The sequence below is a fragment of the Stigmatopora argus genome, chromosome 8 (genome assembly GCF_051989625.1).
Source record: "Stigmatopora argus isolate UIUO_Sarg chromosome 8, RoL_Sarg_1.0, whole genome shotgun sequence".
NCBI classification, from domain to species: Eukaryota; Metazoa; Chordata; class Actinopteri; order Syngnathiformes; family Syngnathidae; genus Stigmatopora; species Stigmatopora argus.
In genome coordinates this window covers 19,084,022-19,108,224 of record NC_135394.1, presented here as the reverse complement: position 1 = coordinate 19,108,224, position 24,203 = coordinate 19,084,022, and the positions used below count along the sequence as shown (strand labels likewise).

Sequence of the window (24,203 nt, the reverse complement as noted above, 5' to 3'; positions counted from 1 at the left end):
CTCATCGAGAGTGGAGTGAGCCGGGTGGGCAGTGATTGAGCCGCGTTTAGCACGCCCCCTTGTCTCTCTCTCTCTCTCTCCTCCCCCTCGGTCCAGCACGCCAAGCGCCTGACCGACGCCTCCCTGCCAGCAGCTTCTCTCCTTTTATTCGGACTTTGTCCTTAATTGAGAGCGCTTTCTTTTACATGGCATCCCAGTCCAGTAGCCTACTCGACATGGACGCCGCCACCGCTACCACCGGCTCTTTGCTCCTTAGCGACCACCTCAACTTTTGGGGCGGCGAGCGGCGGGCGCCACGGCCGGAGACCACCGACGCTGACGCCGAAGCCGTTTACGAGCCCGCCACAGGTAGGCCCCATCCAAGTGTATGTACCCGTCCCCTAACCCGCCACCTTGGATGTGGCAGAGCGGAGCTTGCCTGTCATTCGTCTCGTTCACTTTCCCCTTCATTTGCTCACTCTGACTTTTGCCCGTTCGTTGGCTGCCCCACGACGGGGAGAGACGTCCCATCCATTTGTTGTGGGGTCAGGGGGTGGCAACGTCTGAGCATCCCCCCCCCTCCCCCAAATCGTGCCCGAATTCTAGGCCGTGACGTAAATAGACAGGAAGTGAATTAGAAAGGAGCTAAAACCCATCGAAAGTGATCCTATCATCAGGAAGTCACGCAGAATGAACAAAAAGTGACCCAGGAACGAGCTGGAACCCATCAAAGTAAAGCCCCCCCCCCCCCCCCCCCCCGGAAGTGAGCCAGAAATGAAGCAATATCAACATCAATAGAAAGTGTAAGTGAGCCCAAATATGAAACAGGAACGGGTTGCGTAACACAGCCGCCCCCTGGAAAGAAAGCCAGGAGACCGTTTGAAGGGCCGTTTCCCTCTGACGCGTCCACCACTTTGAGCCCTTGCGCAACGCAACGGTGGGGCGGCCGGGTGTCGTCTTTTTTCCTCCCCCACATTTTTTATGGTCCTCCCTCGGCCAATCGCGCGATCAACCAAATCCAGGCGCTTCGGTCGGCCTCAATTTTGTGCCATTTGCAGGCCGCGTGCTGTGTCGCCTGACCCCCTGCGGGGCCGAGGAGGTCAACGCGGCCGTGGAGAGCGCCGCCGCCGCCTACGCCCAGTGGAGCAAGATGGCGGGCATGGAGCGCGCGCGCTTCATGTTGGAAGCCGCTCGTATCATCAGGGTGAGGGAGCGCCGCACCTCCAGGAGGTCAAAGTCAAAGCCAAGGCGGGCGGGGCTAGCCAGAGCACCTCCTGCTCCCCCTGCTCCTCCTCCTCCTCCTCTTACTACTCCTCCTTCTAACCTCTCTTCAATTTTGTTCAGGAGCGGCGGGAGAAGATCGCCAGGCTGGAGGTGGTCAACAACGGAAAGTCCATCACCGAAGCGCTGGCGGACGTGGACATGGCCTGGCAGTGTCTGGAGTACTACGCCGGGCTGGCCGCCACCATGGCGGGTGAGGCGGTTGGGGGGCGCTCGCTGACAGAACACCAACAGGATATGCAATCATTTTTGCTTCTGCGCCAGGTCAGCACATCCAGCTCCCCGGCGGCGCCTTCGCGTACACCCGCCGCGAGGCTCTGGGCGTCTGCGCGGGCATCGGCGCCTGGAACTACCCCTTTCAGATCGCCGTGGTCAAGTCGGCCCCGGCGCTGGCGTGCGGTGAGTGGGGCCGCCCGGCCCCCCCGGGGCGACCCGCCCCGCCGTGCGGGTGCGACTGACCGCCCGCCCGCCCGCCCGGACAGGGAACGCCATGGTGTTCAAGCCCTCCCCCATGACGCCCGTCACCGCCGTGGTCTTGGCCGAGGTCTACCGGGAAGCCGGGATGCCGGCGGGAATCTTCTGCGTGGTCCAAGGCGGCGCCGCCACGGGAACCTTGCTGTGCCGGCACCCCCGCGTGGCCAAGGTGTCCTTCACGGGCAGCGTGCCCACCGGCAAGAAGGTAAGCGAGAGAATGGAAAAAAAAAAAAGGTGGGAAGAATTGCCACTGGTCCCAAAAGGCAACGCGGCGGCTTTTGCGCACCATCAGGTGATGGAGACGTCGGCCCACGGCGTCAAGCCGGTCACGCTGGAGCTGGGCGGCAAGTCTCCGCTCATCGTCTTTAACGACTGCGATCTGGAGAACGCCGTCAAGGGAGCGCTTATGGCCAACTTCCTGACGCAAGGACAGGTGGGCGCCGTCGCCACCGCCGCCTTTGCGTTCGCTCTCTCGCCACCGCCATCGCCACCGCCGCCTTTGCGTTCGCTCTCTCGCCGCCGACCCCGATGAAAATGCGCCGGTCGCCCGGGTCCAGGTGTGCTGCAACGGGACCAGGGTCTTCGTGCAGAGGGACTCGGTCGGACCCTTCCTGGAGAAGGTGGTCGCCAGGACTCGAGCCATCGCGGTGGGGGACCCCCTGCTGGAAGGCACCCGTATGGGGGCGCTCATCAGCAAGCCCCAGCTGGACAAAGTCCTGGCTTACGTAACGCAGGCCGAGGAGCAGGTGAGCGACCCCGAGCTAAAGCTAATGCTAAAGCAGCGGTGGCCTCCCAGCCTTTATTTGATATTTTGAACCAAGAGAGAATGCGAAGGCCGACGCCAAATCCCTCCGCTTTCATTCAATGGACACGAACAAAGCAGCACGCCATCGGATCCCGGCTCACGGATGAAAATGGGGGAAATTTTGAACGCGACGGCCGATCCGCTCGGACCGACCGCCGCCGGTGCGATCGGATCGAACGTGCGCTAACGATCGTCGCCGTCGGTCACAGGGGGCCAAGGTGCTGTGCGGCGGGCGACCTTTGGTGCCCTCCGACCCCAAACTCAAGGACGGGTACTTCATGTCGCCCTGCGTGCTGGGTGCGTTCCGGGCCGAGCGGCGCCTCCGCGTCGACGGCGCGCTTTTCACGCGGCGTTTTGCCCGACCAGGCGACTGCCGGGACGATATGACGTGCGTGAAGGAGGAGATCTTTGGGCCCGTCATGTCGGTGCTCCCGTTCGACACCGAGGAGGAGGTTCTGCGCCGCGCCAACGACACCACCTTCGGACTGGCCTCTGGCGTCTTCACCAGGTGGGGCACCGGCGCGCGGGCGGGCGGTCCGTCTGTCTGGCCGCGCTCAATTCCCCACGACTTTGCGTTTCAGGGACATCTCGCGAGCCCACCGCGTGGCCGAGAAGCTGGAGGCCGGGACGTGCTACATCAACAACTACAACATCAGCCCCGTGGAGGTGCCCTTCGGGGGTTACAAGATGTCGGGTTTCGGCCGCGAGAACGGTCAGGTGACCGTCGAGTACTACTCGCAACTCAAGACGGTGGTGGTGGAGATGGGCGACGTGGACTGTCTCTTTTGAATAAAGTGCTGCCTTTGAGTGCCATTCCATTTTATCCGTTCGACCTTCCGAGTCCAAATTGGACGTCTACGTCGTCAATGTTCACGGGGGAAGTGCAAAGCCGTCTTATTGTCCTGCGGACCGAGATTCCAATTCAAAACAAAGGCTTTTATATTGAAAAGCGTCAACCGGAAGTGTTTGAGACACCGAACGATAAGTTCGCGAGTGAGCGAGCGAAGGAGCGTGACTGTTTTGCAATGCAGGTAAGTTTAAGCTCATAAAAACTACAATAATATTAAAGAATACATTTGCGAGTAGAATATCCTTAATGGGAAAACTTAGCTCTAAGAGCGGGACTGCCGCTCTCCTCAATTCCGATAATTAGCTTGTCGGCGTGGAACGCAACTGCTAGCCCGACTTTTGTCTTTGTCCCTTTTTTTAGACCATAGTTCTGGTACCATGGCAGTAGGGGAATTGTTATTACGCTCGTTGGGTATCATTTTGGACCTTTTACCACCATTTCTTGGCTCTTTGGTGGCGATTAGCATGAGCGGCTAAACTAATGTTAGACGTCTGTATGCGCCGTGAGCCAACGGGGGCGGACGTCGGCGCTTGTCGGCCATCTTGAGGACAGGGCGAGCAAATCCTGCCACTGGCCGACTGTCAAAGGATACTTTTTCAAAAATGGAAATTCAGAAGCACGGCCGTGGGAAAATTCTGCGGCCGTAAGATGTCCGTCGCTTCAATCCGCGGACGCCCGACTCGGCGACGTTTGACGTTTGCGTTTGCGTTTGCGCGGCAGCAACGAGAGGAGAAGCAGCTGGAGGCGTCCCTGGACTCGCTGATCACGCAAGTGGCGCATGTCAAGAACGCTCTTCACGCCTTCATCTTCAAGCTGGAGAACGAGTACGAGCGACTGGCCTGGTGAGGCGAGAGGGCGCTCCGGGGGTCGGGGGCGACCGGCCGCCCGGCGATCTCCGGTCTCAACCGGCGCGCGTCTTTGACGTCAGGCCGTCGGTGCTGGACAACTTTGCCCTGCTCTCGGGCCAGCTCAACACCATCAACAAGCTGCTGAAGAACGACAAGACGCCGTGGCTGCGCAACCAGCTGATCATCCCGCTGCTGCTGTCGCAAGACCGCGACGAGGAGCTGGCCGTGAGGCTCGGTCGGCGATGGCCCGGTCGGCGATGGCCCGGTCGGCGGCGGTGGCCCGGCCCTGACTCCGCCCACTTTTTCCTTTTCTTCAGAAAATGACGGAGCAGCGCGTGCCCGTCTTCAGCCACGAGATGGTCCCCGACTACCTGCGCACCAAACCCGACCCGGACGTGGAGGAGCAGGAAAAGCAGCTGAGCGCCGAGGCCGCCCGCGTCACGCCCGAAGCGGCCCAGGTCTCTTAGCGGGCTTCGCTTGGGTCCGAGCCGTTCGACGCTTTTTTTTTTTGCGACGCTCCGCCTTGTGGTTTTTTTTTGGGACCCCGGCAGAAGCAGATCCAGACGCTGAACAAGTTGTGTTCCGGCCTGCTGGAGAAGCTCAGCAACCCCAGAGACGAGCGCGAGGCGGAAGGCGCCGGTGAGGACCGGCTCCCGACCCAAAACTCCGCTCCCGACCCAAAAGTCCGCTCTGACCACGCCGGTTTTTCCTCTTTAGGCTCCCGTCTGGGCAAAGCTTGGTTCAACCCGGCCGACACGGCCGCCCTGGTGGGGGCGGTGGCCTTCGGCAAAGGGCTGTCCAAGTGCCGGCCGCCCGCCTCGGCGCCGGGCGTCCCCGGGGCGCCCGCCGGCGGGGGACCCACCCTGCAGCAGGTCACCATCGGGGGACAGGCAGGGGGACCCTCCCAGCAGCCGGGACAGCCAGGTAATGACGACGTCACTTCCCATCCATTCACACGGTCAGACACGGGCTGTCGTCGACGGCGCCGGACGCCTGTGACCCCGTTGGGTGTTTCCACGGACAGGCAAGATGCCGGGCATCAAGACCAACATCAAATCGGCGTCGTCCGCCATGCACCCTTACGGCAGATGAAGGCCCGGCCACGGCCGATCGCCAAACAGGCGCGGGTTGTCCATTTCGCTCGCTTCAAGCCAGTGGCGGCTACGTGACGACGACAGCTACAATCGTTAGCCTCAAACGACAAGGTTCAACATTTACACGGCCACGGACCTCGGAGACTGTCTTCCAGGTCCAAATGGATTTGGATGTCTAATTGACCCTTTTAACTGGGAGGCTTCAAAGGCACTGAAACATCTTTTTTGTAAAAATGTATTTTGTAATGTGAAATAAAGAAAATTGGAAAAACTATGAAATATTTTTATTTTTAGATCGCGCAGGTTCCTTCTAAAAAATACATTTCATAAAATGTTTTCATAGAAATGACACGTAGTGAACATTTTTTTTTTCTTTTCCATGAACTTAAAGGAATTCTTGATTGACATAAAAATTGGCATTTTTTTTTCAGCAGAGGTCGCCGTGAGCTAAAATAGGCTGAAGCCACTTCCTTTAGTGGCCTCGAAAACATATCTGCACGACGGAAGCGTCCCGCTCGGGATTTTGTTGTGAAATCTCGGCGAGCGGAAGCTAAAGGGGCGAACCTCATCTCGTCGGTAGTGTGCGTGCACGCACACGCGCGCGCGTGTGTCTTAAAATGTTACCTTTATCCGTGAAGGACGACGAGTATAAACCTGCCAAGTTCAGTCTGCTGCTCAAACTGTCGGGATGGATCAGGTGAGCCAACGAGCCGAATGCTAAATGCTAACACAGCTGGCGCGGAGGCTAAACGGCCACGTTGAAGGGGGGGGAGAAAAAAGGACAAAAAACAGAAGAAAAAAAAAACAAGAAGCAACGAAAACCATCGCGTTCGCCTGTCACCGGCTTTGTTTTTGTTTTTTCAGGTCCATTTTGTCCGACAAGACGTCCCGAAATTTGTTTTTCTTCCTGTGTTTGAACCTTTCCTTCGCCTTCGTGGAACTAAGCTACGGCATCTGGAGCAACAGGTAAGCCGAGGTCAGACTGACGTCACTCCGATCTTGGCTCGCCACCTCAGAAAACAACATTCGGGAGGCATAGCAAGCTAGCCGGCTAGCTGGCTGACTGTTAGCATCCGGCGAGTTTGGCGTGCGGATGTGCCACGTACGTCTTGCCAGCCTTGCCGGCAGGCTCCTGCGCGGTCGCTGTCGGTGTGACCGGAAGTGACGCCAGCCACCAACTGGATTTTACTTCGAGTTCTCGCTAATGTTGCAGCAGCTACTCTTCAAACTGCTTATGGACTGGGAAAAAAAAAAGACAAAAAGTCTCCACTATCACAAATAATAATGCGACGAGAAATAAATTGTGCTTTATATTGGAGCGTTATACTATTGATCCATCTTTTTTTAACGGCCTCCATCCAATTCAGTCTAGGCCTGATCTCGGACTCCTTCCACATGTTCTTCGACTGCACGGCGCTGCTGGCGGGCCTGGCGGCGTCCGTCGTCTCCAGGTGGCGCTCCAACGACAGCTTCTCTTACGGGTGAGACGGCTTGCGCGCGGGGAGGGTGGGGGCTCGGCTCGGTTTTGAACCTCCCCGCCCGCCCGCCCGCCTCCCTCGTCAGGTACGTCCGAGCCGAGGTCATCGGCGGCTTCGTCAACGGGCTCTTCCTCGTCTTCACCGCCTTCTTCATCTTCTCCGAAGGCGTGGAGGTAGGTAAAGGGAACCGGCCTATTTACTCCGTGTCATTGGGTGCTACGTCACAAACGTTGGCCGCGTGAATCACCGAGCCTAAGAAGCAAAGCCCCCGAACAGACGGCCGGATGCGGAAAAGCGCGCTGGACGCGTGACCAACGGCTCCACTTTGTTTCAGAGGGCTTTGGAACCCCCGGACGTCCACCACGAGCGCCTCCTTCCCGTCTCGGTGGCCGGCCTGGCCGTCAACCTGGTGGGCATCTTCGTCTTCCAGCACGGCGGGAGTGGACACGGACACTCGCACGGACCCTCACAAGGTCCTTCCTTCGATCCATCGACGCCACCGGCCGGCGACCCTTTCGACCGGAAGCCCCTCCAACGCCGTCTCCCTCCGCCCTCTCAGGTCACGGCCACAGCCATTCGCTGTTTAACGGCGCGGCGGGCCACTCCCACCACGGGCAGGGGGGCCACTCCCACAACGAGCAGGGAGGCCACTCCCACCACGGGCACGAAGGCCACTCCCACCACGGGCACGAAGGCCACTCCCACCACGGGCACGGAGGCCACTCCCACCACGAGGACCACGACGCTTTCGAGGGTGAGGCGGAGACCCTAACCCCTCGCCGTCCCCGTGGCCATCGCCATCGCCGCCCCGCCGGCGGCGGCCCCGAGTGACGGCGAGCCGCGGTGTTGTGTTGACAGACGAGCACAGGCCGGGTTCGGGCAAACAGATCCTTCAGGGTGAGTGACGGGCGGGCAGCCGAACGATGGACGGCGGGAGGATGACGCCTCGCTCCGTCGGTCCGCCAGGGGTGCTGCTGCACATCGTGGCCGACACCCTGGGCAGCGTGGGCGTCATCATTTCGGCTCTCCTGATGCAGAATTACGACTTGATGATCGCCGATCCCATCTGCTCCATGCTCATCGCCGTCCTCATCGGCGTCAGGTGCGCTCGCGAGGGGCGTCGGAGCCGGCGGCTTTCTCACGTTCTCGCTAACCGAGACTTTTTTTTGGGGCCAGTGTGGTGCCACTGCTGCGGGAGTCGGTGGGGATTTTGATGCAGAGAACGCCGCCCTCTCTTGACCGAGACCTCCCTCAGTGCTACCAAAGGGTAAGTACGTACGTACGTTGACACGGATGGCGGCGGCGCCGTGACCGGACGTTTGGTCGTGGACGTTTGGTCACCTGGACCCAAACGTCCGGCGACCAAACAGCCGAGTACCCGGCGCCGCAGCCGTGACTTTGGACCTTCCCCGTTTTGCCTTCAGGTGCAGCAGCTGCAGGGCGTGTACAGCGTGCAGCACCCCCACTTTTGGACGCTGTGCAGCGACGTTTACGTGGGGACGCTGAAGGTGGCGGTGGCCCCGGACGCCGACGCCCGCTGGATTCTCAGTCAGACGCACGGCATCTTCACGCAGGTGGGTGGCCGCGTGGATTCGCTGGCGCGCCATCCTCCGTCCTTTTCCGGAAGCCCACGCTCGTCCGCCTAACGCAGGTGGGAGTTCGCCAGCTCTACGTTCAGATCGAGCCGGCCGCCATGTAGAGGACCGGACCGCGGGAGGCTCCTCCTCCGCCTCGGGCCGGGGGACGACTACCAGCCGGCCACGCCCGGCGTCCCTCCGCCGAACAGTGCCTTCCTTCCTTGCCGGCTCCCGACGCGCCGACGTTGGATCGGGAACCGTGCGAATGAATCTGTGCGTGCGTGCGTGCGTGAGGGTGAATGTGAGCGTGCGCGTGCGTGTTGAACCACGTGACCAAGCCTCGCCTCAAGGCGAATTTAAAAAATGGTTGGAGGCCAGGCCAATATTGATTTGAATATGATAGCTTTCCTACCCGGGAAGCGTGTCACTTCCTGTTTGAAGACATTCGAGTGAACTCATGGACAGCAATAAACATCCTTACAAACTGGAAAGCTTGCTTTCAATCATCCTCTTTTTTTCATCCATGTCTACTTGGACTATCTTACCTGGAGTAAAACGTTGTTAGGCTTTAATTTGTTTAAAAAAAGGGCCATGTCTACTAAGGAGGTTTTTCCAAGTAGGCCTGGTATAGTAAGGATTTTATTTGTTCAAAAACAGACCATGCAAAGTAAGGCTTTTGAGTATTTTGGGGGGGGTGTCTCCTACAGCCTTTGCACCTCCCTAAGCCCTGTCCCGCCTCGCCACCTGGTGGCCAGCGAAGGAAATGGAAAGGCGAGCCTGCTCGGCGGCCATCTCAGTCCCGCTGACGTACCGGCTCCCCCCCCCCCCCCCCCCCCCCCCCCTCTCCCTCCCCCGCTCCAAACGGACACCCTTCAAGGACGTGACGCGGGACCCGGCGGCTCGGCGAGGCACGGCGGGACGTCCGGGCCGGCGTACAGCCGCAAGGCGTCCGCCTCCAACGGGTGCAGCCGGCCGGGAAGCACCAGCGAGTGGAGCGGGGCGCCCAGGTCGCAGGCGCTCATCTGGGCCAGCGTGGCCACGCGGATCTCCTGGTCGGCGGCACCCAGCCTGGCCAGGCCCACGCAGGGCGAGTCCTCCGTCAGGCCGGCGCCGTCGGGCTCGCCGTCGGGCTCCCCGTCCCCGCGCTCCCGCCTCCCGCGGACGATTTCCAGCAGCTGAGAGGCGGCCTGGGAAACGCTCATGAAGCGTGGCTCTTCGTAGATCTCCTTGCCTCTGAAAGGGGCGGGAGTTAACGAGCGGGCCGACGGCCGGCGGACGCCACCGGGGTGGCTGTTTACCGCATCAGGTTCTCCAAGGACTGCTCCTTGACTTTGATATCTGGCCAAAGAAGGGGGGGGAGAGAGCCGCATTGGAGCAAAACGCCGCTGGACCTCCCGCTCCATGGGGCCAAGGCCAAGGCGCTTGCTTACCCAGCAAGCAGAGCGTGTGCAGGCCGGCGCGCCGGTTCTGGAGGATCTTGTCGTAGAAGCTCTCGGGGCGCCACGACTCGGTCCAGAAGACCAGCGACACCGTCTCGCCAAAGCTGTACAACTGGCGGGCAAATAAGGGGCGCTCAGGCGGTCGGCGGGGCGCGGCGCGGCCCGTCTCCGAACCCGGGTTGCCCAGCCCACCTGCAGACCACAGCAGCCCACCGCGTTGAGGACGGAGGCGTTGTGGACAACCTGATAAGGGATCCCGGCCCGCGCGGCCCTCAGCACCAGGTCGCTGTGCGTGGTGGCGCTGCGGAATGGAGAAGGTGTGATTGTGACGTGACGTGACGCCGCCCTTCCCCAAGCCAAGCCCAGCCCGCTTTCGCGATGACATCTTACCCAAAGGGGTCCCCCACCACCAGGAAAGCCACGTCCGTCTCCTTGGCGTCATTGAGGATTTGCTCGGCTTCCTGCTCCACCAAATGGCGATCGGCCAAGATGATCTCCTTGCCGTAAAACTCCTCCTGACGTGGGAAAGGCGGGGGGGAGTGAGACCTCCATGGTTCAAACAACGAAACAAGCCGTGTCACTGACCAGCGCTTCTTTGCCCACAGTCAAGATGGAGGTGTAGGCCTCCAGGTAGACGCGCGAACACTTCTTCACCACCTGCAAACCTTTGACGGTGATGTCGGCGGCGTCGCCCAGACCCAGACCGACCAGGTACAGCATCGCAAAAACGTCTCTTGGCCGCTTGGTTACGTGGGACGTCTTCTCTCTCTTCTTCGCGTGGGCTCACTCACCGGGAGGGAAGAGTCGCTTTCCGGTCGCAGCGCCGTCGGCTTCTTCTCGGGACACCGCGACAGTCGGGCTCCCTTTACGGTCCCTTTTCTTCGGGCGAGAACACTACATCGCCCTCTAGCGATAGGAAGGCGACACGCATGCAAGCCACCTTAGCTGTTGGCTGCCGGTCGTTGTAGTCGGCGAAGGGAAGCTCGGCCTTTTCCTCCAACTCCCAGCGTCGCCCGCGCGCTTTTCCTTCCCCCTCGACTGCTCTCCCTGGCCAGCAGGATAACAACGACGACGCCGACGACGACGACGAGCAGGACGACCACGAAAGAAGAAGAGACGCCGCGGCCCGGGACTTCACGAGCGAGCGTGAAGGCGAACGTCGACGGAGGTCCCAACACGACACGACACCGTCCCCCGGCTACGGTGAAGCTCTCTCTCCCCTCCGGCCTCGAAGCGGATGGTGGCAGTCCCCGGTGATGTGAGGAGTTCCGTGGCGATCCGTCGAGCTCGTTTGGCGTGACGCCATAAGTTCTGATGCTGGCGGAGCCTCCGACCACCCGAGTGACCGGCCGGGGAAACCTCCGTCGTCAGTGGACTGACCTTCCGCTCGCTCGTGGCAATTCGACGGCCCGAGACGTCGTGCCGGGACCGCGGCTGGCTCCGACCCCGAGCCATGGGCGATCTTGAGCACCGGTAGCCTCGGCAGCCCCGGCAACACCGGCATCCAGTCCCGACATCCAGCCCCGGCTCCTAGAAATATTAAGAGGGAGCGAGCGACCCGGAAGTGAAGCCTAGGCAAGGGGAAGTCCCTGAAATGAAGATACTAAATGCCTGCTCCCAAATGACAAGCAGCAAGGGAGCTCGCCGTGAGAAAAAGCATCTCTTTCTAGTCATTTAGCAGCCCTGGCCCTCAATAACCCTCGGCAGCTGAATCGACGTGTTTGACGGCGGGACGCCACCGGCATTAATGCCCACAAAAAGTAAGTGAAAGCTAACCGGGAGAAAAGAGCGTCCCGATTGGCCACAAACGAAGGGCTGCGGAAGGAGCAAAAAGGCCCGTCTCGTTCCATTTTTCAGGGCGAGGATGACGCGGCTTTTATCCGGGGAGTCGTCGTGAGCCGGGCCGCCGCATCCTTTGGCCGCCGCCGCCGCCGCCGCCGACGCCATGGAGCGCTCGGACAGCGTCCAGCTGGACGTCCCAGACTTCGGCAATTCGGTCCTGTCGCACCTGAACCAGCTGCGCGTCCAAGGGCGGCTGTGCGACATCGTGGTGCACGTGGAGGGCCGCGGCTTCCGGGCCCACAAGGCGGTGCTGGCCGCCAGCTCGCCCTACTTCCGCGACCACGCCTCGCTGGGGCGGACGGGCGCCGTGTCGCTCACCCTCATCCGCCGGGCGTGCGTCTTCGAGCGCCTGCTGGCCTTCTGCTACACGGGGCGCCTGCGCCTGCCGCTGGCCGACGTGGTCAGCTACCTGACGGCCGCCAGCTTCCTGCAGATGCAGCAGGTCATCGACCGCTGCACGCGGGTCCTGGAGGAGATCCACCTAGAGATGGGGCTGGCCCGCCGCCCGGAGGAGGCCGCCGCCGCCGTCAAGGCCGAGCCCCGGCCCGGGGAGTTCCTCGCCGTCGAGGCCGAACCCGCCCGGCTCGCGGAGGGCGCCGACGGGTGAGTTTGGGGTTAGAATCGTCAACGCGTCCACTTCCGGCTTCGATGACGGACGGGGGCAAAAAAAGGTCTACTTTCCTCCTCCAGGTCCGGCGGCGTCCCGGTGGAAGATCGGAGAGCCCCGAGTCCATCTCCCGGGAAAACGGAAGAGCTGCCCCGCGACGGCTCGCAGGTGACGCCGTTAGCCGTCCGTTCAAAAGTTGCCTTTTGAAAGAAGGGAAGGTGGCCATCGACTCCCATTTTTTTGAATAAGGATATCGATTAGGACGCTTCAATTCATTGACGGTGACTCGCGTATTTTGTTCGCCCAGTTCAAAAGGAGTTTGCGGCCCAAATCAACCCGTTATTGTCGTCATATTTTTGAACGGAAGTCATTGTGGCTCTGTGTGACCGGTGGCGTGTTGACAGGGCGAGGAGGAGGCGGAGGAGGAGGAGGAGGCGACGGCCACGGCCACGGCTACGGCGGCAGATGGAGAACGCGGAGGGGACCCGGCGGGCGAGCGCTGGTACCGCTACAACCCGCGACTGACGTGCATCTACTGCTGCAAGTCGTTCAACCAGAAAGGCAGCCTGGACCGCCACATGCGGCTGCACATGGGCATCACGCCCTTCGCCTGCCGCCTGTGCGGCAAGAAGTACACGCGCAAGGACCAGCTGGAGTACCACATCCGCAAGCACACGGGCAACAAGCCCTTCGCCTGCCGCCTCTGCGCCAAGAGCTTCCCCTTCCGGGCCATCCTCAACCAGCACCTGCGCAAGAACCACCCGGGGCACCGCCCGCCCCAGAGCGCCTCCCCGGAGGAGGGCCCCCGCCGCGCCCACGCCGCCGACACGGGGCCCGGCTGACGCTCGCCCGGGTCCTCCCGGCCCACCGTCTCCGCCGCGGTTCTCGGGCCGGGAGGACCCCGGGGGCGGCGCGCCCCCCCGAGGCGGCGCCCCGCGCCGGAAGCTCGACGGCGGCGGCGAGGGGCCTCAAATGGTCCGACGGATGCCCGTCGCGGTCCTCTCGACACTCCTTAACGGCGGCAGTTGGGGACCTGGCCCATCTGTCTCTGTTGAAGGGCGGCAGCTGTTTTTTTGCGTCCTTCGGGCCCCGCGGGACGTCGGCTTTACTTTTGCCGGCCGAGAACTTTGGGAAAAGGAGTCCTTCTCATTCCCCCCGTGACAAAATGGCTCCGTCGGCCGCCATCGTGGCGCACCTCTTCCCGTCACGGCGGGAAACAAATGGGTGGCCGGCGGCGAGAGACGATCGCTCGGTGGTGGTAGGCCTCCAAGTTGAGATGGGAGTTGTTGACTGCCGCTTTCCGTGGCGGGGAAGGAAGGATTTGCCGGCTAGCGTGTGACGCTCCAAGACTTTTGGCAGCGGAGGTGGGGGTCCGGACGCTTTTGGGGACGCCTGTGGCTAACGGTTTAGACGAGGCAGAGCTCCCCGGATTGGGCCAGGCGTGAGCGGAGCGGAGCGGCGCACGTAGCACAGCACTTAAGCAAGTGACTAAAGTCACTTGTCAAAAGCGCCAAACGTCAAGCCAATTTCAAAACCGCAAGACCTCAACTGGATTGGCCCGCCTCCTCCTCCCCAAGTTGGGCCCGCCTCCATCCTCCCTCGCTCCCGCCACGTTACCTCACCGGTCCGGCCGGGTCTCGGTCCCGGATCCGGCGCCGGTCCGTCTCCGCTCACGCCATTGATTAGGTACCTCACCGATCGGATTTCCGACCCTCCGCTGTGTGATTTTAATTTTTTTTTTAAACATTTTTTATGCCAACGAGTGGGAAGTGAAAAGGGGGAGGGGTCGGTGTCACCCACCTTGCTTTATCCAAGAAAGAGATTGGACTGCAAATGTCATGTGAGTCCACACCTTAGCACTTGGTATAGTTGAGGGAGTATATACGCATATACATATTTATCCAACTGAGACCCAAATCAAATCAATGTTTGCATTTCAGTTTCTTGTATTAACATGTATTTCATTTTCAATACCATCATATGTATTGATATAAATGATTTGTATTCATTGGAATTGTTCAGTTTGAAGATTTATTTCAACAATGATTTTCAATTCCATGGATATTAAAATAGTCGATGCTCCATCTTTCCCCAGGCAATTTTCTTTGGCGGCCCCCACCCAACGAGGCAGACGTCCAATTCCCAATCAAGGAAGAAGGCTGGTCCTCCCGGGCAAACATTTGTCACCTTTTATTTGTCAAATCAAGCGATAGAAAAAAGGTCCCCTTTCGACAAAACACCAACCTGTGGTATAAAACTGTACACTGGAGCCGGACGTTGGCTCGCTCGTTCCACCTCCTTCGCCGTCGTCCGATGACATCTTACTTTTTTTTAGACTTGGGGAGGAGGCGAAGATTCAGATGTCCGACTTGGAAAAGGACACCCGCAGGCGGCGGCGCTCGCCCAGGTCGCGATTGTGGTACAGGATCAGGGCCTCGGTGGCCTCCTCCACCGAGCTCATTCGGATCAGCGCCATCTTGTGGTCCTTCCTGCGCAAAGGCCAATAGCAGTGACCTCAAAAATCCACCCGTCAAATGGACGTCCGATCCCTTCCAAGCGGGAGGGCCGAGGTCCATTCAATTTAGAAATAGATTCAAATAGAAGCGAACCGGACGTTGACCAAGAAGAAGAACTTACTGGAAGAACTTGAAGGCGAGCACGCGGGCGCCGTGGCCGGAGAAGATGGCCCTCAGGTCGTCCTCCAGCACCGAGGGCCTGCGCAAAAAGACCACGCCGGCCACAGGTTGGAGCGGCGCCGGGGCGGGGCCCGGCCGAGGAGGGGCGGGGCCTCACGGGATGTTGGAGAGGTGCAGCGTGGCCGAGGGCGGGTAGATGTTGGCGTAGTTCTTGGAGGCGGGATTCTTGAAGCGGTGCAGCGGCGAGCAGCTGAAGTCGCGGGTCAGCCCCTCGGCCCGGTGGGCCTCGCGGGGCCGCCGCACGCTGCCGTGTTTGGACGCCGTCACGCGGAGCGCCTTGCCGTGCAGTCGCTGCCCGTTCAGGTGCCACGTGGCTGAAATGCGGGCGGGGGTGGGGCGGGGCTTACGGTTCTGCTCGGTGGCCAACCCAGACATTGGGGCGCCACGCTCACCCAGCTGCGCCTGGGCGGCGTCGGCCATTTGCACCAGCGCGTTGTCCTTCCTGTTGAAGAGGATCTTGACGAGCATCACGTCGCCGTACACGCCTGCCGTGCGGAAGAGGCTTCAAATTCCAGCGTGCGGAGCGGCCGAGGAAATCAAGTGAGTTGACATTGAGTACATTTTGGTTTCCTTCCTTTTCCTTTTAGCCTACGTTTGTGTGCATGCGTGCGTGCGTGCGTGTGTATCTGTGTAACCTCCTGCAGATGGCTTAGGTGACATGTGGGCCAATCAAATTTGGGTAGACCTTCAATGTTTTCCACTTCATTTTGGCTGACTTTCTGTTGGATTTGGCAACTTGTGGGACACTGGCTGTTTCACTTGAGAACTTTTTGCTACATGATATGGCATTCCGGGGTCACTTGCTAATCATTTTGAGCTATTTCCTGCTTACTTCCGATTGACTTTCTGTTTGTTTTGGGGCACTCGCTGACTTGTAGCCCATTTGGGGCATTCTGGATTTCCCTTTCCTTTCTCTTCCTTTTTCTTTCCCCTCCCCCGGGTGTCATTTGAAGAAGCCAGATTGTTTGCCCAGTGAGCCTTCTACTGAAACGAGCAGCACCTGACTGCAATCGACTCATTAGTCGAGCGGGAAGAGAATGTCCAGTTGGGCCCGAACGAGGGCGGCCCGGTGACTGAGTGGTTAGCGCCTGGGCCTCACGGTGGGGGACCTGGGTTCAAATCCAGGTCGCTCCACCTGTGTGGAGTTTGCACGTTCGTCCCGGGTCTGTGTGGGTTTTCTCCAGGTACTCTGGTTTCCTCCCACATGCCAAAGGCATGCACGCTAGGCTAATTGTATGCTAACGTGTTCCTAGCTATAATTCAGGGTGTCCCCCCCCCGCCTCTGGCACAAAGTTAGCTGGGATGGGCACAGGCGTGTAGCCAGGATCGGTCGGGGGCGACGGAGGGCGGCTATTTGAGGGTCAAAGCAGACCGTGCCGGGGACGTACCTACCAAAGAGAATGAAGAGGCAGTGGGGCGTCACCCTCTGTGCGACGTCCGAGAGGGAGGGGCCCATCGGTTTCCCAGGCGACGGACGTCCGCAAACACACCGGGAGAAGGTCACAATTCCTGCATTTGGCCAGAGCGAAAAAGACGGCCGGCAAAGCTGACCTCGGGGTGGAGGTTGCTGACCAGCAGGACTCTATTTCCCACCAGCGCCGGCGGGAAAGGCGGCCGGGCGGGGAAGGGCCCCGCCAAACCTGGAAAAAAAGGTCAGGGTTTACTTTCTAACACTGACTTTGTTTTGCTTTGTTTTTCCCTCGCCGCCTCTGCTTAGCTGCTGACCTGCGGGCTGGACGGCAAAGGCCGGGGGGAAGACGTGAGGCGGGACCAGGTAGGGCGCGGCGGACACCACGCCTACAGAAGCACGAGAGCCCGTCAGGAGGCGGAGCGTGGCGGGCGGCGTGGCGGCCGGCGCCCTCACCCGAGGCGACGGCCGCGGCCAGGCGGCGGGGATCGACGTCTCCGGCGGGGAGGTGCGGCCTGGTGAAGTCTCGACTCTTGTCGCTGTTGAACTTGACGTTGAGGCCGCTCAGCTTGGAGAAGTGGATTCGCAGCGTGCAGCAGCCGTTGTAGATGTTCTGGCCGTCCAGGTACTGAAAGCAACGCACGTCTGGCCGTCAGGACTTTTCCAAACCATTCTCTCTCTCTCTCTCTCTCTCTCTCTCTGTTCAATTGTCACCAACTATTTTGACCGTCATGGACTGTAGCGCGTCAGTGTGTTAGCACCATTTTAGCCGCTTGCGCAGAGGCGCCGTCGGGGTACTGGAGAAGAGCCTGGAACTGGCCGTTCTTGGTGAAGATGATGATCCTCAGCACGCTGCCGAACTTGGAGAAGATCTGAAGGCGAGAAAAGGGCGGGTCAAGCCAAGCCTAACCCTAAACCAAACAAAACTAAGATGAAATATGTTAAGATAAGGGTAGGGTCAGGTGGGCTAACCTGACAGAGCGCATCCAGACTGACGGGATACATCATGTTGTCCACCACCACGCGCAACACGCCACCAGGGGGCGGCGCCGACGGCTCGGCCGGCGGAGGCGCCCTCTAGGGGCCAGAGGGAGCGGGCGGGCGTCATTTCCCCGGGGCGCCGGAGCACGGAGACGACCGGCGACGGCTTCACTCGGCGACGGCCTTACTTGACAACGGCGACGGCTTTACCTCGCGGTCCGTCTTGAGTTCCTTGTGCTTGGAGAACTGCACGAAGACGGGATGGTTGCGGATCAAAGGCAGCACGGCCGAGTAGTAAGACACCAGGTTGTGAGCGCACTCCACCGACGACATCTCCAGGAAGGCCTGATGGGCAAAAGGGGATTTCCGGCCGACTTATTGATCTTTGCTCACCGACCCTGGCATTTGTGACCGGACATTGACTTCCCGCCGCTTTTGTCAGGGGGACCTACCTGGTTCTTGGCTTTGAGCAGGAGGAGGTTGGTGACGTCGCCGAAGGGAAGCCCCAGGCCCAGGAGCTCGCCTTCGCCGACGTCGTCGGGAAGTTTGCGGACGTGGACCACCCTGGACGGCGTCCACAGGCCCCCGGGGTCGCCTTTGGAGCGCCGGTCCCCGTCGGCTACGGGGGAGGGGCTCGGTTAGCGCGGGCTCCCGCCGCCGAGGAACCGGAGAAGGGAGCTGACCTGCGCTGGTCATGGCGCGCGTCACCGAGGCGAGGCGTGGCGTGGGCGGGCGGGCGGGCGGGCGGGCGGGCGGGCTCCTGTGGAAAAGACGCAATTGGGCAAATGACGGACGGATGGCAAAATGGCGGCAGCGGAAGCGGAGCTCTTCTTTCTGCTCCTCATGAATAAAAAAGGAGCAGAAAGAGGAGATCCCGCTGCTGTGCCTTCTCGAACCGTCGGTTGCTTGGTGGCTTTCAACGTCGGAACGCCGGTCCCCGCCGGTCCGAACGGATCCGATGTTTAGCGTACAGTAGAAGTTTCTGCCTCAAAAAGCTAGCGGTGGCACAGCAATTTGCACACTACACCCAAGGAAGGGAAAGCTTTCATCTGATCCAACACCTGTAGAAGGAAAACGTGAAGATATCTTTGAGGGATGGGACACTCGGCACCCTCCAATGGCTAAGCCCCCATTAGCATCTTGTTATGGCACCAGACCTAGTGATCACCTTGGTTGTGGTTCTGCGGTGGTAGCGAGCGCTCCTGACGAGGAATGGAACATTAGAAAACGCACTGACTCCTACCCAAACATTTTGAACGCCAAGTTTGCGGACGTGCAAGCTGGCCCTGGCCGTGGCCGTCGCCGCGTTACCATGGAGACCGCCACCGGCCAGCCTACGAAGCCGCGCTCGGCACCTCGGGCGCAACACGTTGCCAAAGGAACCAGTGACAAGTCACCACGACATCTTCATTCGGGTCGCTCGTCATTGTTTTTCGACGAGCTACGTCGAAGGCCATAAAAAAAGGCATTTGGGGCTCGGTTTCCGCATTTCATAGCGTCATATGGGCGGGGTCCAACTCCTCACCGACATGTCAACAACAACAACACGGGAGTGGACAAAGTCGGTTACACGACAACGTCCAAATCGATAAAGCAGACGAAAACAGATAATATGGCGTTTGTGGCGAAGCCAAATTCTCAGCCAGTTGAACGAAGGACATGAAAAAGAAGCGTTTAGCTTTCTTCGGCTAAATGCCAGCGCCAACCCTAAGAATCATTGTTTAACCCCCGACTAACAATAAAAGCACAAACTACGACGCCAGAATGGGGAAAAGGTTCGTTCGGCGGTTTTGTACCGTTTTTTGCCGATCCAAACGATGTCACCGAGGCGGAAGAAGCCACACCAACTAGCAACAGGTCCCTCCCTGCCGCCTATGAAGAAGTCCCACTAGGTTTCTAGGCAGAACGCACTGGAGCTCTGGGCAGGAGACACCATGCAGCAATAGGATTGGCTGCAGGATACGTGCCACTGTCATCTGATTGGCTACCCCTCCTTGGATTGGACATGTCAACTCTCCAAATCAAGTGACGAGGTGATGAGTTCATTTATGAATTCACTTTAAGTCATTGCTAACTAATTACCTAGACTATATTGTTTGTTTTTTGTATGTGTTGTCTATTTTTTTGTGTACGAACTTCCATTTCATGCAACATTAATTTTGCTTCACGTTCATTGATCATTTTCCCAGTCGCTTATCCTCATAAGGGTGGCACAAAGAAGTCATAACTGTCCGGCAAGGCTGCGCCTGTATTGCATCTGGTTCTACAACGTGCAATATACACGATGTATACTCTGTACAATGACAATAAAGCTTTCAATTCAATTCCATTCAATAAAGAGTCGGCCGAGCCGAGCGGCACGTTGATCTGTTGCTACTAGACTATTGGTCGAAGCCAAAGCAACACCGCTTTCAATTGGTCAATGTACTTCCTCCCCATTGGCTACTGAAAGGTCCCGCCGGGAGGGAGGAAAACAGCGCCACTGTCAAAAGTGCGGCGTCTCAAAGTTCTCTCGGGGTGCGCGCGTTTTGTTCTGCACGAATTATTTTAACCGCAACTACGACACCGTAACTCCAAAGTTGAAGGTGACAGACTCAACGCCGCGCCTTTATTCCGACGCCACTTTGGACTACATTCGAGCTGTTTGGCTTTACAGAGCGGTCGGCCGTGCCGTGCTAGGAGTAGGCGCTGATCCCGATGCTAATGCTAAAGCGGGCTAGTTTTCCGCTAGCCTGAACAGCGTCCAAAATGAGCTGTCCGCTCAATCTCCAAGCTCTGCCGGCTCATGTTTTCCACCAAGCATTGAGCCCCGACGACACCGAGAGAAGGTAAGCGAAAATGAAACGAGATCAATTGAAAGGCCGAGCGAAGCAAATGTTGAAGTCTGTCGTTGGCGTTGGCGCAGAAGTGTCGGGCGCTCCCTGATGACGCACAGCTTCCCCAAATGCAGAAGGTCTTTGTGGGATGGTCGCCCCACTGGAGAACAACGCCGTCTTCAGCTCTGCTCTCACCGGTAAACAATGACTTTATTAGTAGCGGACGTCTATCCATTCGAAGTGGAAGGAAGGCTTGGCAGCGAATGTTCCTTCCATCTCTCCCACTCCGAATGGAGTGGACGTCTACCCTCGTCGTGACAGCCACTGAGTAAATGACAGATGCTTTGTCCAAGGAGCCGAGCTCGGATTTTTGAGGCCAGTTTTTCCTGTGCAGGAAGCCCCGCCTCCTGCTGCGCGAGAAAGCGCTTCACCTGGCTCAGCGTCACGTCCGCTGCTCTGACGCGTCCCAGGTCGACTGTTTCTTCCTGGGCACCCTGGACGTGGATGCAGGTTGTCGTCCGTCGCAGCTCCGACTTTTTCGCCTTCTGCCACCACGTTGCCGTACTAGCGCGGCGGAGGCGGCGGCTAGTCCGTCGAGTCAAACCCCCGTGTCGTCACGCCGCTTCAGACGAGGAGGGAGGCGTGACGGTGACCCTGGAGCGCTTCGATCCGGGGCGGGCCGGCGTCCCCGCCGCCGCCGTGCCGGGGGACTTCCTGGTTCCTTGTTTCTTCTCCGGCCGTGAGGATGACGCGCGATGGGAGGCGGAGCTCCGGCGCTCCATCTCGGTGAGTCCCGCCCGCTAGGCCTTTTGGCTTCTTATCGGCCACGGCGGTCGACTACCGACGTGCCCTACATTCCCGACGTGCGTTGTTTGCAGGAGTTGCGGGCCGATTTGTGCGGGCGACCTCTGGATCTGCACGAGCTGCTGAAGGTGAGAGGTCGCGTCTGCTGCCAGCGGCAGGCGGATGCCGCCTCTTTCCGGCTGGACTGGTCCTTTGTTTGTCCTTCCGTGAGCTTGGACGTCCACCCGGTCCGCCCCGTCCCCGTCGTCCCCACGGCGCTGGTCAAGAGCCTGACGGACGTCGGGCGCCTGGCGGCGACCGGCAGATGCCGACGAGGGTGAGTGGCCGAAAAAAGGTTATTGGAAACACTTTCAAAATGTATTTTCTGAAGTTTTTGGGGGTTTGTTTTTTTATACATTCATAAGATTTTTAAATTAATTTATAAAATGATTTTCTAAAATCTTATTGGCCCCCCACAACGATCACTTTAGTGCAAGTTATTCTGTATTTGACAAAAATAATGTTGTTTTTCCTCTTTTAGTTGACTTTTTTTTTCTCTTCTCATTTTCCGAACCACTTTATCCTCACTAGGGTCGCGGGGGTTGCTGGAGCCTATCCCAGCTGACTTCGGGCCACAGGTGAAGGATACCTTGAATGGGTGGCCAGCCAATCGCAGGGCACAAGGAGACAAACAACCATTCACATAGCTAGGGGCTATTTAGTGTCCAATCAGCCTACCATGCATGTCTTTGGAATGTGGGAGGAAAGCGGAGTACCCGGCAAAAAGCCACGCAGGCCTGGGGAGAACATGCAAACTCCACTCGGGTGGACTGACGTGGATTTGAACCCAGGTCCCCCACTGTGCGTTTTTTTAGATGAAAAATAACATTTGATAGTCACCATTTTATATTCAAAATGCAAATCAAAACATAATAATAATCACACACAGGCTTTATCATCATCATTGAATCATCAAAAGCCTAATTGTCATCATGCGTATGATGAAATTGGTGGTGCTACTCCAGTACTCCATAAACCTCTTTTATCAATGGAAAGCAACGGGCGGCGACACGTGTGCGCAGGTTTTTGACCATGCAAGAGAGCCGGAAGCTGTTGCTGCTGCTGGAGACGGACCCCAACGCTGCCGTACGGCCGCTGGTGGGCGTGTAAGTGGCGCCGGCACACGCCGGCACACGCCGGCACACGCCGGCACGCGCACGATGGCCGGCCGGGGCCCATCTTCGAGTAACGTCGGTGCCCTTCCCGTCCCATCCCAGCTGGCTGAGCGACGTGAGCCGGGTGTCCGACCCGAAAGTGCTGGCCTGGTGTCTCCGATTCCACTTTGGCTCCGCCCTCCAAGACAGGTGAGCGACCTGGCGGTGGGGACGGCGTCTCTCCGTCCCTCCGCGCGTCCCAACCCGGCGCCCATCTTCCCCGGGGTCCTCAGGGTCCCGTCGGAGGACGGCGCCTTCCTGCTGGTCCTCTTTGTCTCGCCGCGCGCCGCTCCCGAATTCTTCCGGTGCCGACGTCCCGCTTCGGGTCCGCCGGGCTGCCGGCTGCTGAGCGCCTCGCGCCGCGTGACGCTCTACCGGGTGAGTGCCGGCGGTCTTTTGGCCGCGCGTGCTCGAGTCTGGCTTACGGGAGACTTTGGCTCAGCCCGCGGAAGGCCGGACTTTGGAGTTTGAGCTGAGTCCGGAGGAGGGAGACGGCGGCGGACGAGTCCCGGCGTCGCCAGACGCTCCGAGCTCCTCGCCCAGGTGAGACCCTCCGACTTTTTGCCCGGTCCGCCGCTCGCGAGGACGTCGAGCGGGGGCCGTAGAGCCCAAACGTGGAGGTTGCCAAAGCCTAGCGAGCGTGTCGTCGGCAGGGGCGACGTGGAGGCCGTCGGCGAGCGAGATTCCGGCTTGGAAGACCAAGACTGGTCGCCGCGACCTTCGCCTCGTCCGCACCTCCCCGCTCAGTGGGTCGGTGGAATCGCCGGCCTCGGCCCGGGGATCGGGCGGCCCCCTTCACGCCGCCCCTCTTTGTTTTTCAGCTTCCTCAGGTTCACCCGGCGGTTCCGGAACTTTCGCTGTTACCATACGCTGGCGGTGGCAATGGCGGTGGCAATGGCGGTGGCACGCGGGCTCCTCCCCCGGAAAGCCCGGCATCGGCCTCTCCCCTTTTCCACAGCACCCCGGACCCCCGGCCGCTCGTCGGCCCCGGGTCGCCTCCCGGACCGGCGCGCCCACCCCCCTGCGCGTCGGGAACCTGCGACAACCACCAATTCTTTTTCTTGCAAGACCAGAAGCTCCGCCTCCTGCAGGCTCAGGTAAAAGGAAGCGGGAGTCGGGGAGTGGTTAGCCGTTCCTAAAAGATAAGTCCACGTTGTGTTGAACTGGCTTGGTTGGCAGGTCCAGAAGCTGCTGGAGGCTCAGGAGAAGCCCCCGAGCCGCGACGCCGCCACCGCCAGCGTCGCGGCTCAGGAGAAGCCCCCGAGCCGCGACGCCGCCACCGCCAGCGTCGCCGTGGCGACAGGTGAGAGCCGTGGCTGGGACTCGCCCCGAGACGGGGACTCCTCCGTTTCATCTCTTTCGGGTCGTAGGCGCCAGTCTCCTGTGGGGCTTCCAGACGCCGCCCCCCGCCGAGGGGACCACGCCCCTTCGAGCCGAGCGCGACATCCATCGTCCACCCGTGGTAACGTTTCGGCGTTTTTCGCGGTTGCCGACGGGACGTCTAACGACGTCAATGGGGGACGAGTATTTTGCACGCCACCCGACGCTCGCTCGCTCTGTCTCAGACGCAGATGGACCGTCATCTGCGGGAAGCGGACGACAACGGGGGGGAACGGACGGAGGGTAGAGGGGGCGGGGCCCGGAAGCCACCGCCGCGTCGGCGCGTCGCAGCCAGGTACCTCCGCGACCGCCCGGTTCCGTCGCCCGGGCTTACCCCGCTTTGTGCGCGACAGCCGGGCCCGTCCGGACGGAAGCGCCATCACGCGAGGCTACGTCCAGCGTCAGGCGCCAGAACTGCGGCGAACCCCGCCCAGCGACGCGACGGCGACGACCGCCGATTTCATGCAACGGCACCGCCTCCTCGGCGACGTCCCCAAGGACACCCGTGTCTCCTCCGGTCAAATTCTGGACCTGGGCCGTCTCCGGCAGTTGCCCAAACTCTTTTGAGCGCCTTTTATAATCAGACGTGTCTCAATAAAATGTTTCTTCTTTTGCTTTTATACATTTTGGTTCTTTTTTTTCTTCCAGAAA

At 59.7% G+C, this 24,203-nt stretch overlaps 7 protein-coding genes and 2 long non-coding RNA genes across 11 annotated transcripts; 6 read left to right on the top strand and 3 right to left on the bottom strand.

Annotated features, from left to right (window-relative positions):
* Window positions 1-2: 2 nt before the first annotated feature.
* LOC144079302 (4-trimethylaminobutyraldehyde dehydrogenase-like) lies at window positions 3-3,352 on the top strand. The gene is made up of 10 exons (XM_077607978.1): window positions 3-348; window positions 1,038-1,183; window positions 1,324-1,453; window positions 1,525-1,659; window positions 1,743-1,939; window positions 2,027-2,167; window positions 2,292-2,480; window positions 2,749-2,836; window positions 2,906-3,047; window positions 3,121-3,352. Exons 1-10 carry the CDS (start codon window positions 186-188, stop codon window positions 3,326-3,328), a joined length of 1,539 nt encoding a protein of 512 aa, XP_077464104.1. The 5' UTR covers window positions 3-185; the 3' UTR covers window positions 3,329-3,352.
* A 669-nt stretch (window positions 3,353-4,021) lies between these two features.
* Window positions 4,022-5,610, top strand: med8 (mediator complex subunit 8). Its single transcript, XM_077607995.1, has 6 exons — window positions 4,022-4,231; window positions 4,318-4,462; window positions 4,555-4,695; window positions 4,789-4,876; window positions 4,955-5,161; window positions 5,262-5,610. Exons 1-6 carry the CDS (start codon window positions 4,038-4,040, stop codon window positions 5,327-5,329), a joined length of 843 nt encoding a protein of 280 aa, XP_077464121.1. The 5' UTR covers window positions 4,022-4,037; the 3' UTR covers window positions 5,330-5,610.
* A 214-nt stretch (window positions 5,611-5,824) lies between these two features.
* On the top strand, window positions 5,825-8,877 carry slc30a7 (solute carrier family 30 member 7). Its single transcript, XM_077607987.1, has 11 exons — window positions 5,825-6,028; window positions 6,196-6,297; window positions 6,699-6,812; window positions 6,895-6,982; window positions 7,144-7,282; window positions 7,369-7,563; window positions 7,668-7,706; window positions 7,776-7,911; window positions 7,986-8,076; window positions 8,234-8,383; window positions 8,461-8,877. Exons 1-11 carry the CDS (start codon window positions 5,949-5,951, stop codon window positions 8,506-8,508), a joined length of 1,182 nt encoding a protein of 393 aa, XP_077464113.1. The 5' UTR covers window positions 5,825-5,948; the 3' UTR covers window positions 8,509-8,877.
* A 350-nt stretch (window positions 8,878-9,227) lies between these two features.
* dph5 (diphthamide biosynthesis 5) lies at window positions 9,228-11,371 on the bottom strand. Its single transcript, XM_077607994.1, has 6 exons — window positions 10,411-11,371; window positions 10,216-10,340; window positions 10,018-10,126; window positions 9,817-9,937; window positions 9,685-9,724; window positions 9,228-9,619 (listed from the first exon to the last, which is right to left on the bottom strand). The coding sequence occupies exons 1-6, from the start codon at window positions 10,543-10,545 to the stop codon at window positions 9,259-9,261; spliced, it is 891 nt and encodes a 296-aa protein (XP_077464120.1). The 5' UTR covers window positions 10,546-11,371; the 3' UTR covers window positions 9,228-9,258.
* zbtb37 (zinc finger and BTB domain containing 37) lies at window positions 10,661-14,282 on the top strand. The gene is made up of 4 exons (XM_077607991.1): window positions 10,661-11,585; window positions 11,683-12,270; window positions 12,358-12,442; window positions 12,679-14,282. The coding sequence occupies exons 2-4, from the start codon at window positions 11,771-11,773 to the stop codon at window positions 13,114-13,116; spliced, it is 1,023 nt and encodes a 340-aa protein (XP_077464117.1). The 5' UTR covers window positions 10,661-11,585; window positions 11,683-11,770; the 3' UTR covers window positions 13,117-14,282.
* Window positions 14,283-14,440: 158 nt separating this feature from the next.
* On the bottom strand, window positions 14,441-18,087 carry ptbp1b (polypyrimidine tract binding protein 1b). The gene is given in 12 exon segments (XM_077607979.1): window positions 14,441-14,763; window positions 14,912-14,989; window positions 15,068-15,284; window positions 15,363-15,455; window positions 16,363-16,396; window positions 16,522-16,610; window positions 16,696-16,767; window positions 16,835-17,006; window positions 17,140-17,250; window positions 17,351-17,704; window positions 17,812-17,982; window positions 18,044-18,087. Coding segments are annotated over 12 exon segments (1,536 nt in total). The 5' UTR covers window positions 18,056-18,087; the 3' UTR covers window positions 14,441-14,630.
* Window positions 15,343-17,283, top strand: LOC144079324 (uncharacterized). The gene is made up of 3 exons (XR_013301501.1): window positions 15,343-15,510; window positions 16,688-17,003; window positions 17,121-17,283. It is a non-coding gene; the product is annotated as an uncharacterized LOC144079324 (long non-coding RNA).
* An 11-nt stretch (window positions 18,088-18,098) lies between the features above and the next one.
* LOC144079323 (uncharacterized) lies at window positions 18,099-19,287 on the bottom strand. Its single transcript, XR_013301500.1, has 3 exons — window positions 19,156-19,287; window positions 18,528-18,561; window positions 18,099-18,420 (listed from the first exon to the last, which is right to left on the bottom strand). It is a non-coding gene; the product is annotated as an uncharacterized LOC144079323 (long non-coding RNA).
* A 430-nt stretch (window positions 19,288-19,717) lies between these two features.
* On the top strand, window positions 19,718-23,945 carry stil (STIL centriolar assembly protein). 3 transcript variants are annotated; one of them, XM_077607984.1, is made up of 16 exons: window positions 19,724-19,944; window positions 20,016-20,187; window positions 20,265-20,372; window positions 20,570-20,685; window positions 20,804-20,961; window positions 21,054-21,295; window positions 22,041-22,124; window positions 22,236-22,322; window positions 22,406-22,550; window positions 22,615-22,715; window positions 22,826-22,922; window positions 22,994-23,030; window positions 23,456-23,475; window positions 23,543-23,634; window positions 23,738-23,847; window positions 23,906-23,945. In XM_077607984.1, coding segments are annotated over exons 2-15 (1,368 nt in total). In that variant the 5' UTR covers window positions 19,724-19,944; window positions 20,016-20,107; the 3' UTR covers window positions 23,739-23,847; window positions 23,906-23,945. The 3 variants fall into 3 exon arrangements, with proteins under 3 accessions (XP_077464111.1, XP_077464110.1, XP_077464109.1); XM_077607985.1 differs by having other exon boundaries at window positions 19,718-20,187; window positions 20,268-20,372; XM_077607983.1 differs by having other exon boundaries at window positions 19,724-20,187.
* Window positions 23,946-24,203: the final 258 nt, after the last annotated feature.

Excerpts from the sequence above, each read along its gene's own strand:
- LOC144079302 (XM_077607978.1), top strand. The coding sequence starts at position 186 with ATGGCATCCCAGTCCAGTAGCCTACTCGACATGGACGCCGCCACCGCT. Across the intron at positions 1,660-1,742 it reads GGCCCCGGCGCTGGCGTGCG|GGAACGCCATGGTGTTCAAG; the intron begins GTGAGTGGGGCC and ends CCGCCCGGACAG. Across the intron at positions 1,940-2,026 it reads GCGTGCCCACCGGCAAGAAG|GTGATGGAGACGTCGGCCCA; the intron begins GTAAGCGAGAGA and ends GCGCACCATCAG.
- med8 (XM_077607995.1), top strand. The coding sequence starts at position 4,038 with ATGTCCGTCGCTTCAATCCGCGGACGCCCGACTCGGCGACGTTTGACG. Across the intron at positions 4,463-4,554 it reads ACCGCGACGAGGAGCTGGCC|AAAATGACGGAGCAGCGCGT; the intron begins GTGAGGCTCGGT and ends CCTTTTCTTCAG. Across the intron at positions 4,877-4,954 it reads GCGCGAGGCGGAAGGCGCCG|GCTCCCGTCTGGGCAAAGCT; the intron begins GTGAGGACCGGC and ends TTTCCTCTTTAG.
- slc30a7 (XM_077607987.1), top strand. The coding sequence starts at position 5,949 with ATGTTACCTTTATCCGTGAAGGACGACGAGTATAAACCTGCCAAGTTC. Across the intron at positions 6,298-6,698 it reads TACGGCATCTGGAGCAACAG|TCTAGGCCTGATCTCGGACT; the intron begins GTAAGCCGAGGT and ends CATCCAATTCAG. Across the intron at positions 7,564-7,667 it reads GGACCACGACGCTTTCGAGG|ACGAGCACAGGCCGGGTTCG; the intron begins GTGAGGCGGAGA and ends TTGTGTTGACAG.
- dph5 (XM_077607994.1), bottom strand. The coding sequence starts at position 10,545 with ATGCTGTACCTGGTCGGTCTGGGTCTGGGCGACGCCGCCGACATCACC. Across the intron at positions 10,341-10,410 it reads CTGTGGGCAAAGAAGCGCTG|GAGGAGTTTTACGGCAAGGA; the intron begins GTCAGTGACACG and ends TTCCCACGTCAG. Across the intron at positions 9,620-9,684 it reads TCCTTGGAGAACCTGATGCG|AGGCAAGGAGATCTACGAAG; the intron begins GTAAACAGCCAC and ends CGCCCCTTTCAG.
- zbtb37 (XM_077607991.1), top strand. The coding sequence starts at position 11,771 with ATGGAGCGCTCGGACAGCGTCCAGCTGGACGTCCCAGACTTCGGCAAT. Across the intron at positions 12,271-12,357 it reads CTCGCGGAGGGCGCCGACGG|GTCCGGCGGCGTCCCGGTGG; the intron begins GTGAGTTTGGGG and ends TTCCTCCTCCAG. Across the intron at positions 12,443-12,678 it reads TGCCCCGCGACGGCTCGCAG|GGCGAGGAGGAGGCGGAGGA; the intron begins GTGACGCCGTTA and ends GCGTGTTGACAG.
- stil (XM_077607984.1), top strand. The coding sequence starts at position 20,108 with ATGAGCTGTCCGCTCAATCTCCAAGCTCTGCCGGCTCATGTTTTCCAC. Across the intron at positions 22,125-22,235 it reads GTACGGCCGCTGGTGGGCGT|CTGGCTGAGCGACGTGAGCC; the intron begins GTAAGTGGCGCC and ends GTCCCATCCCAG. Across the intron at positions 23,476-23,542 it reads CAGCGTCGCCGTGGCGACAG|GCGCCAGTCTCCTGTGGGGC; the intron begins GTGAGAGCCGTG and ends TTCGGGTCGTAG.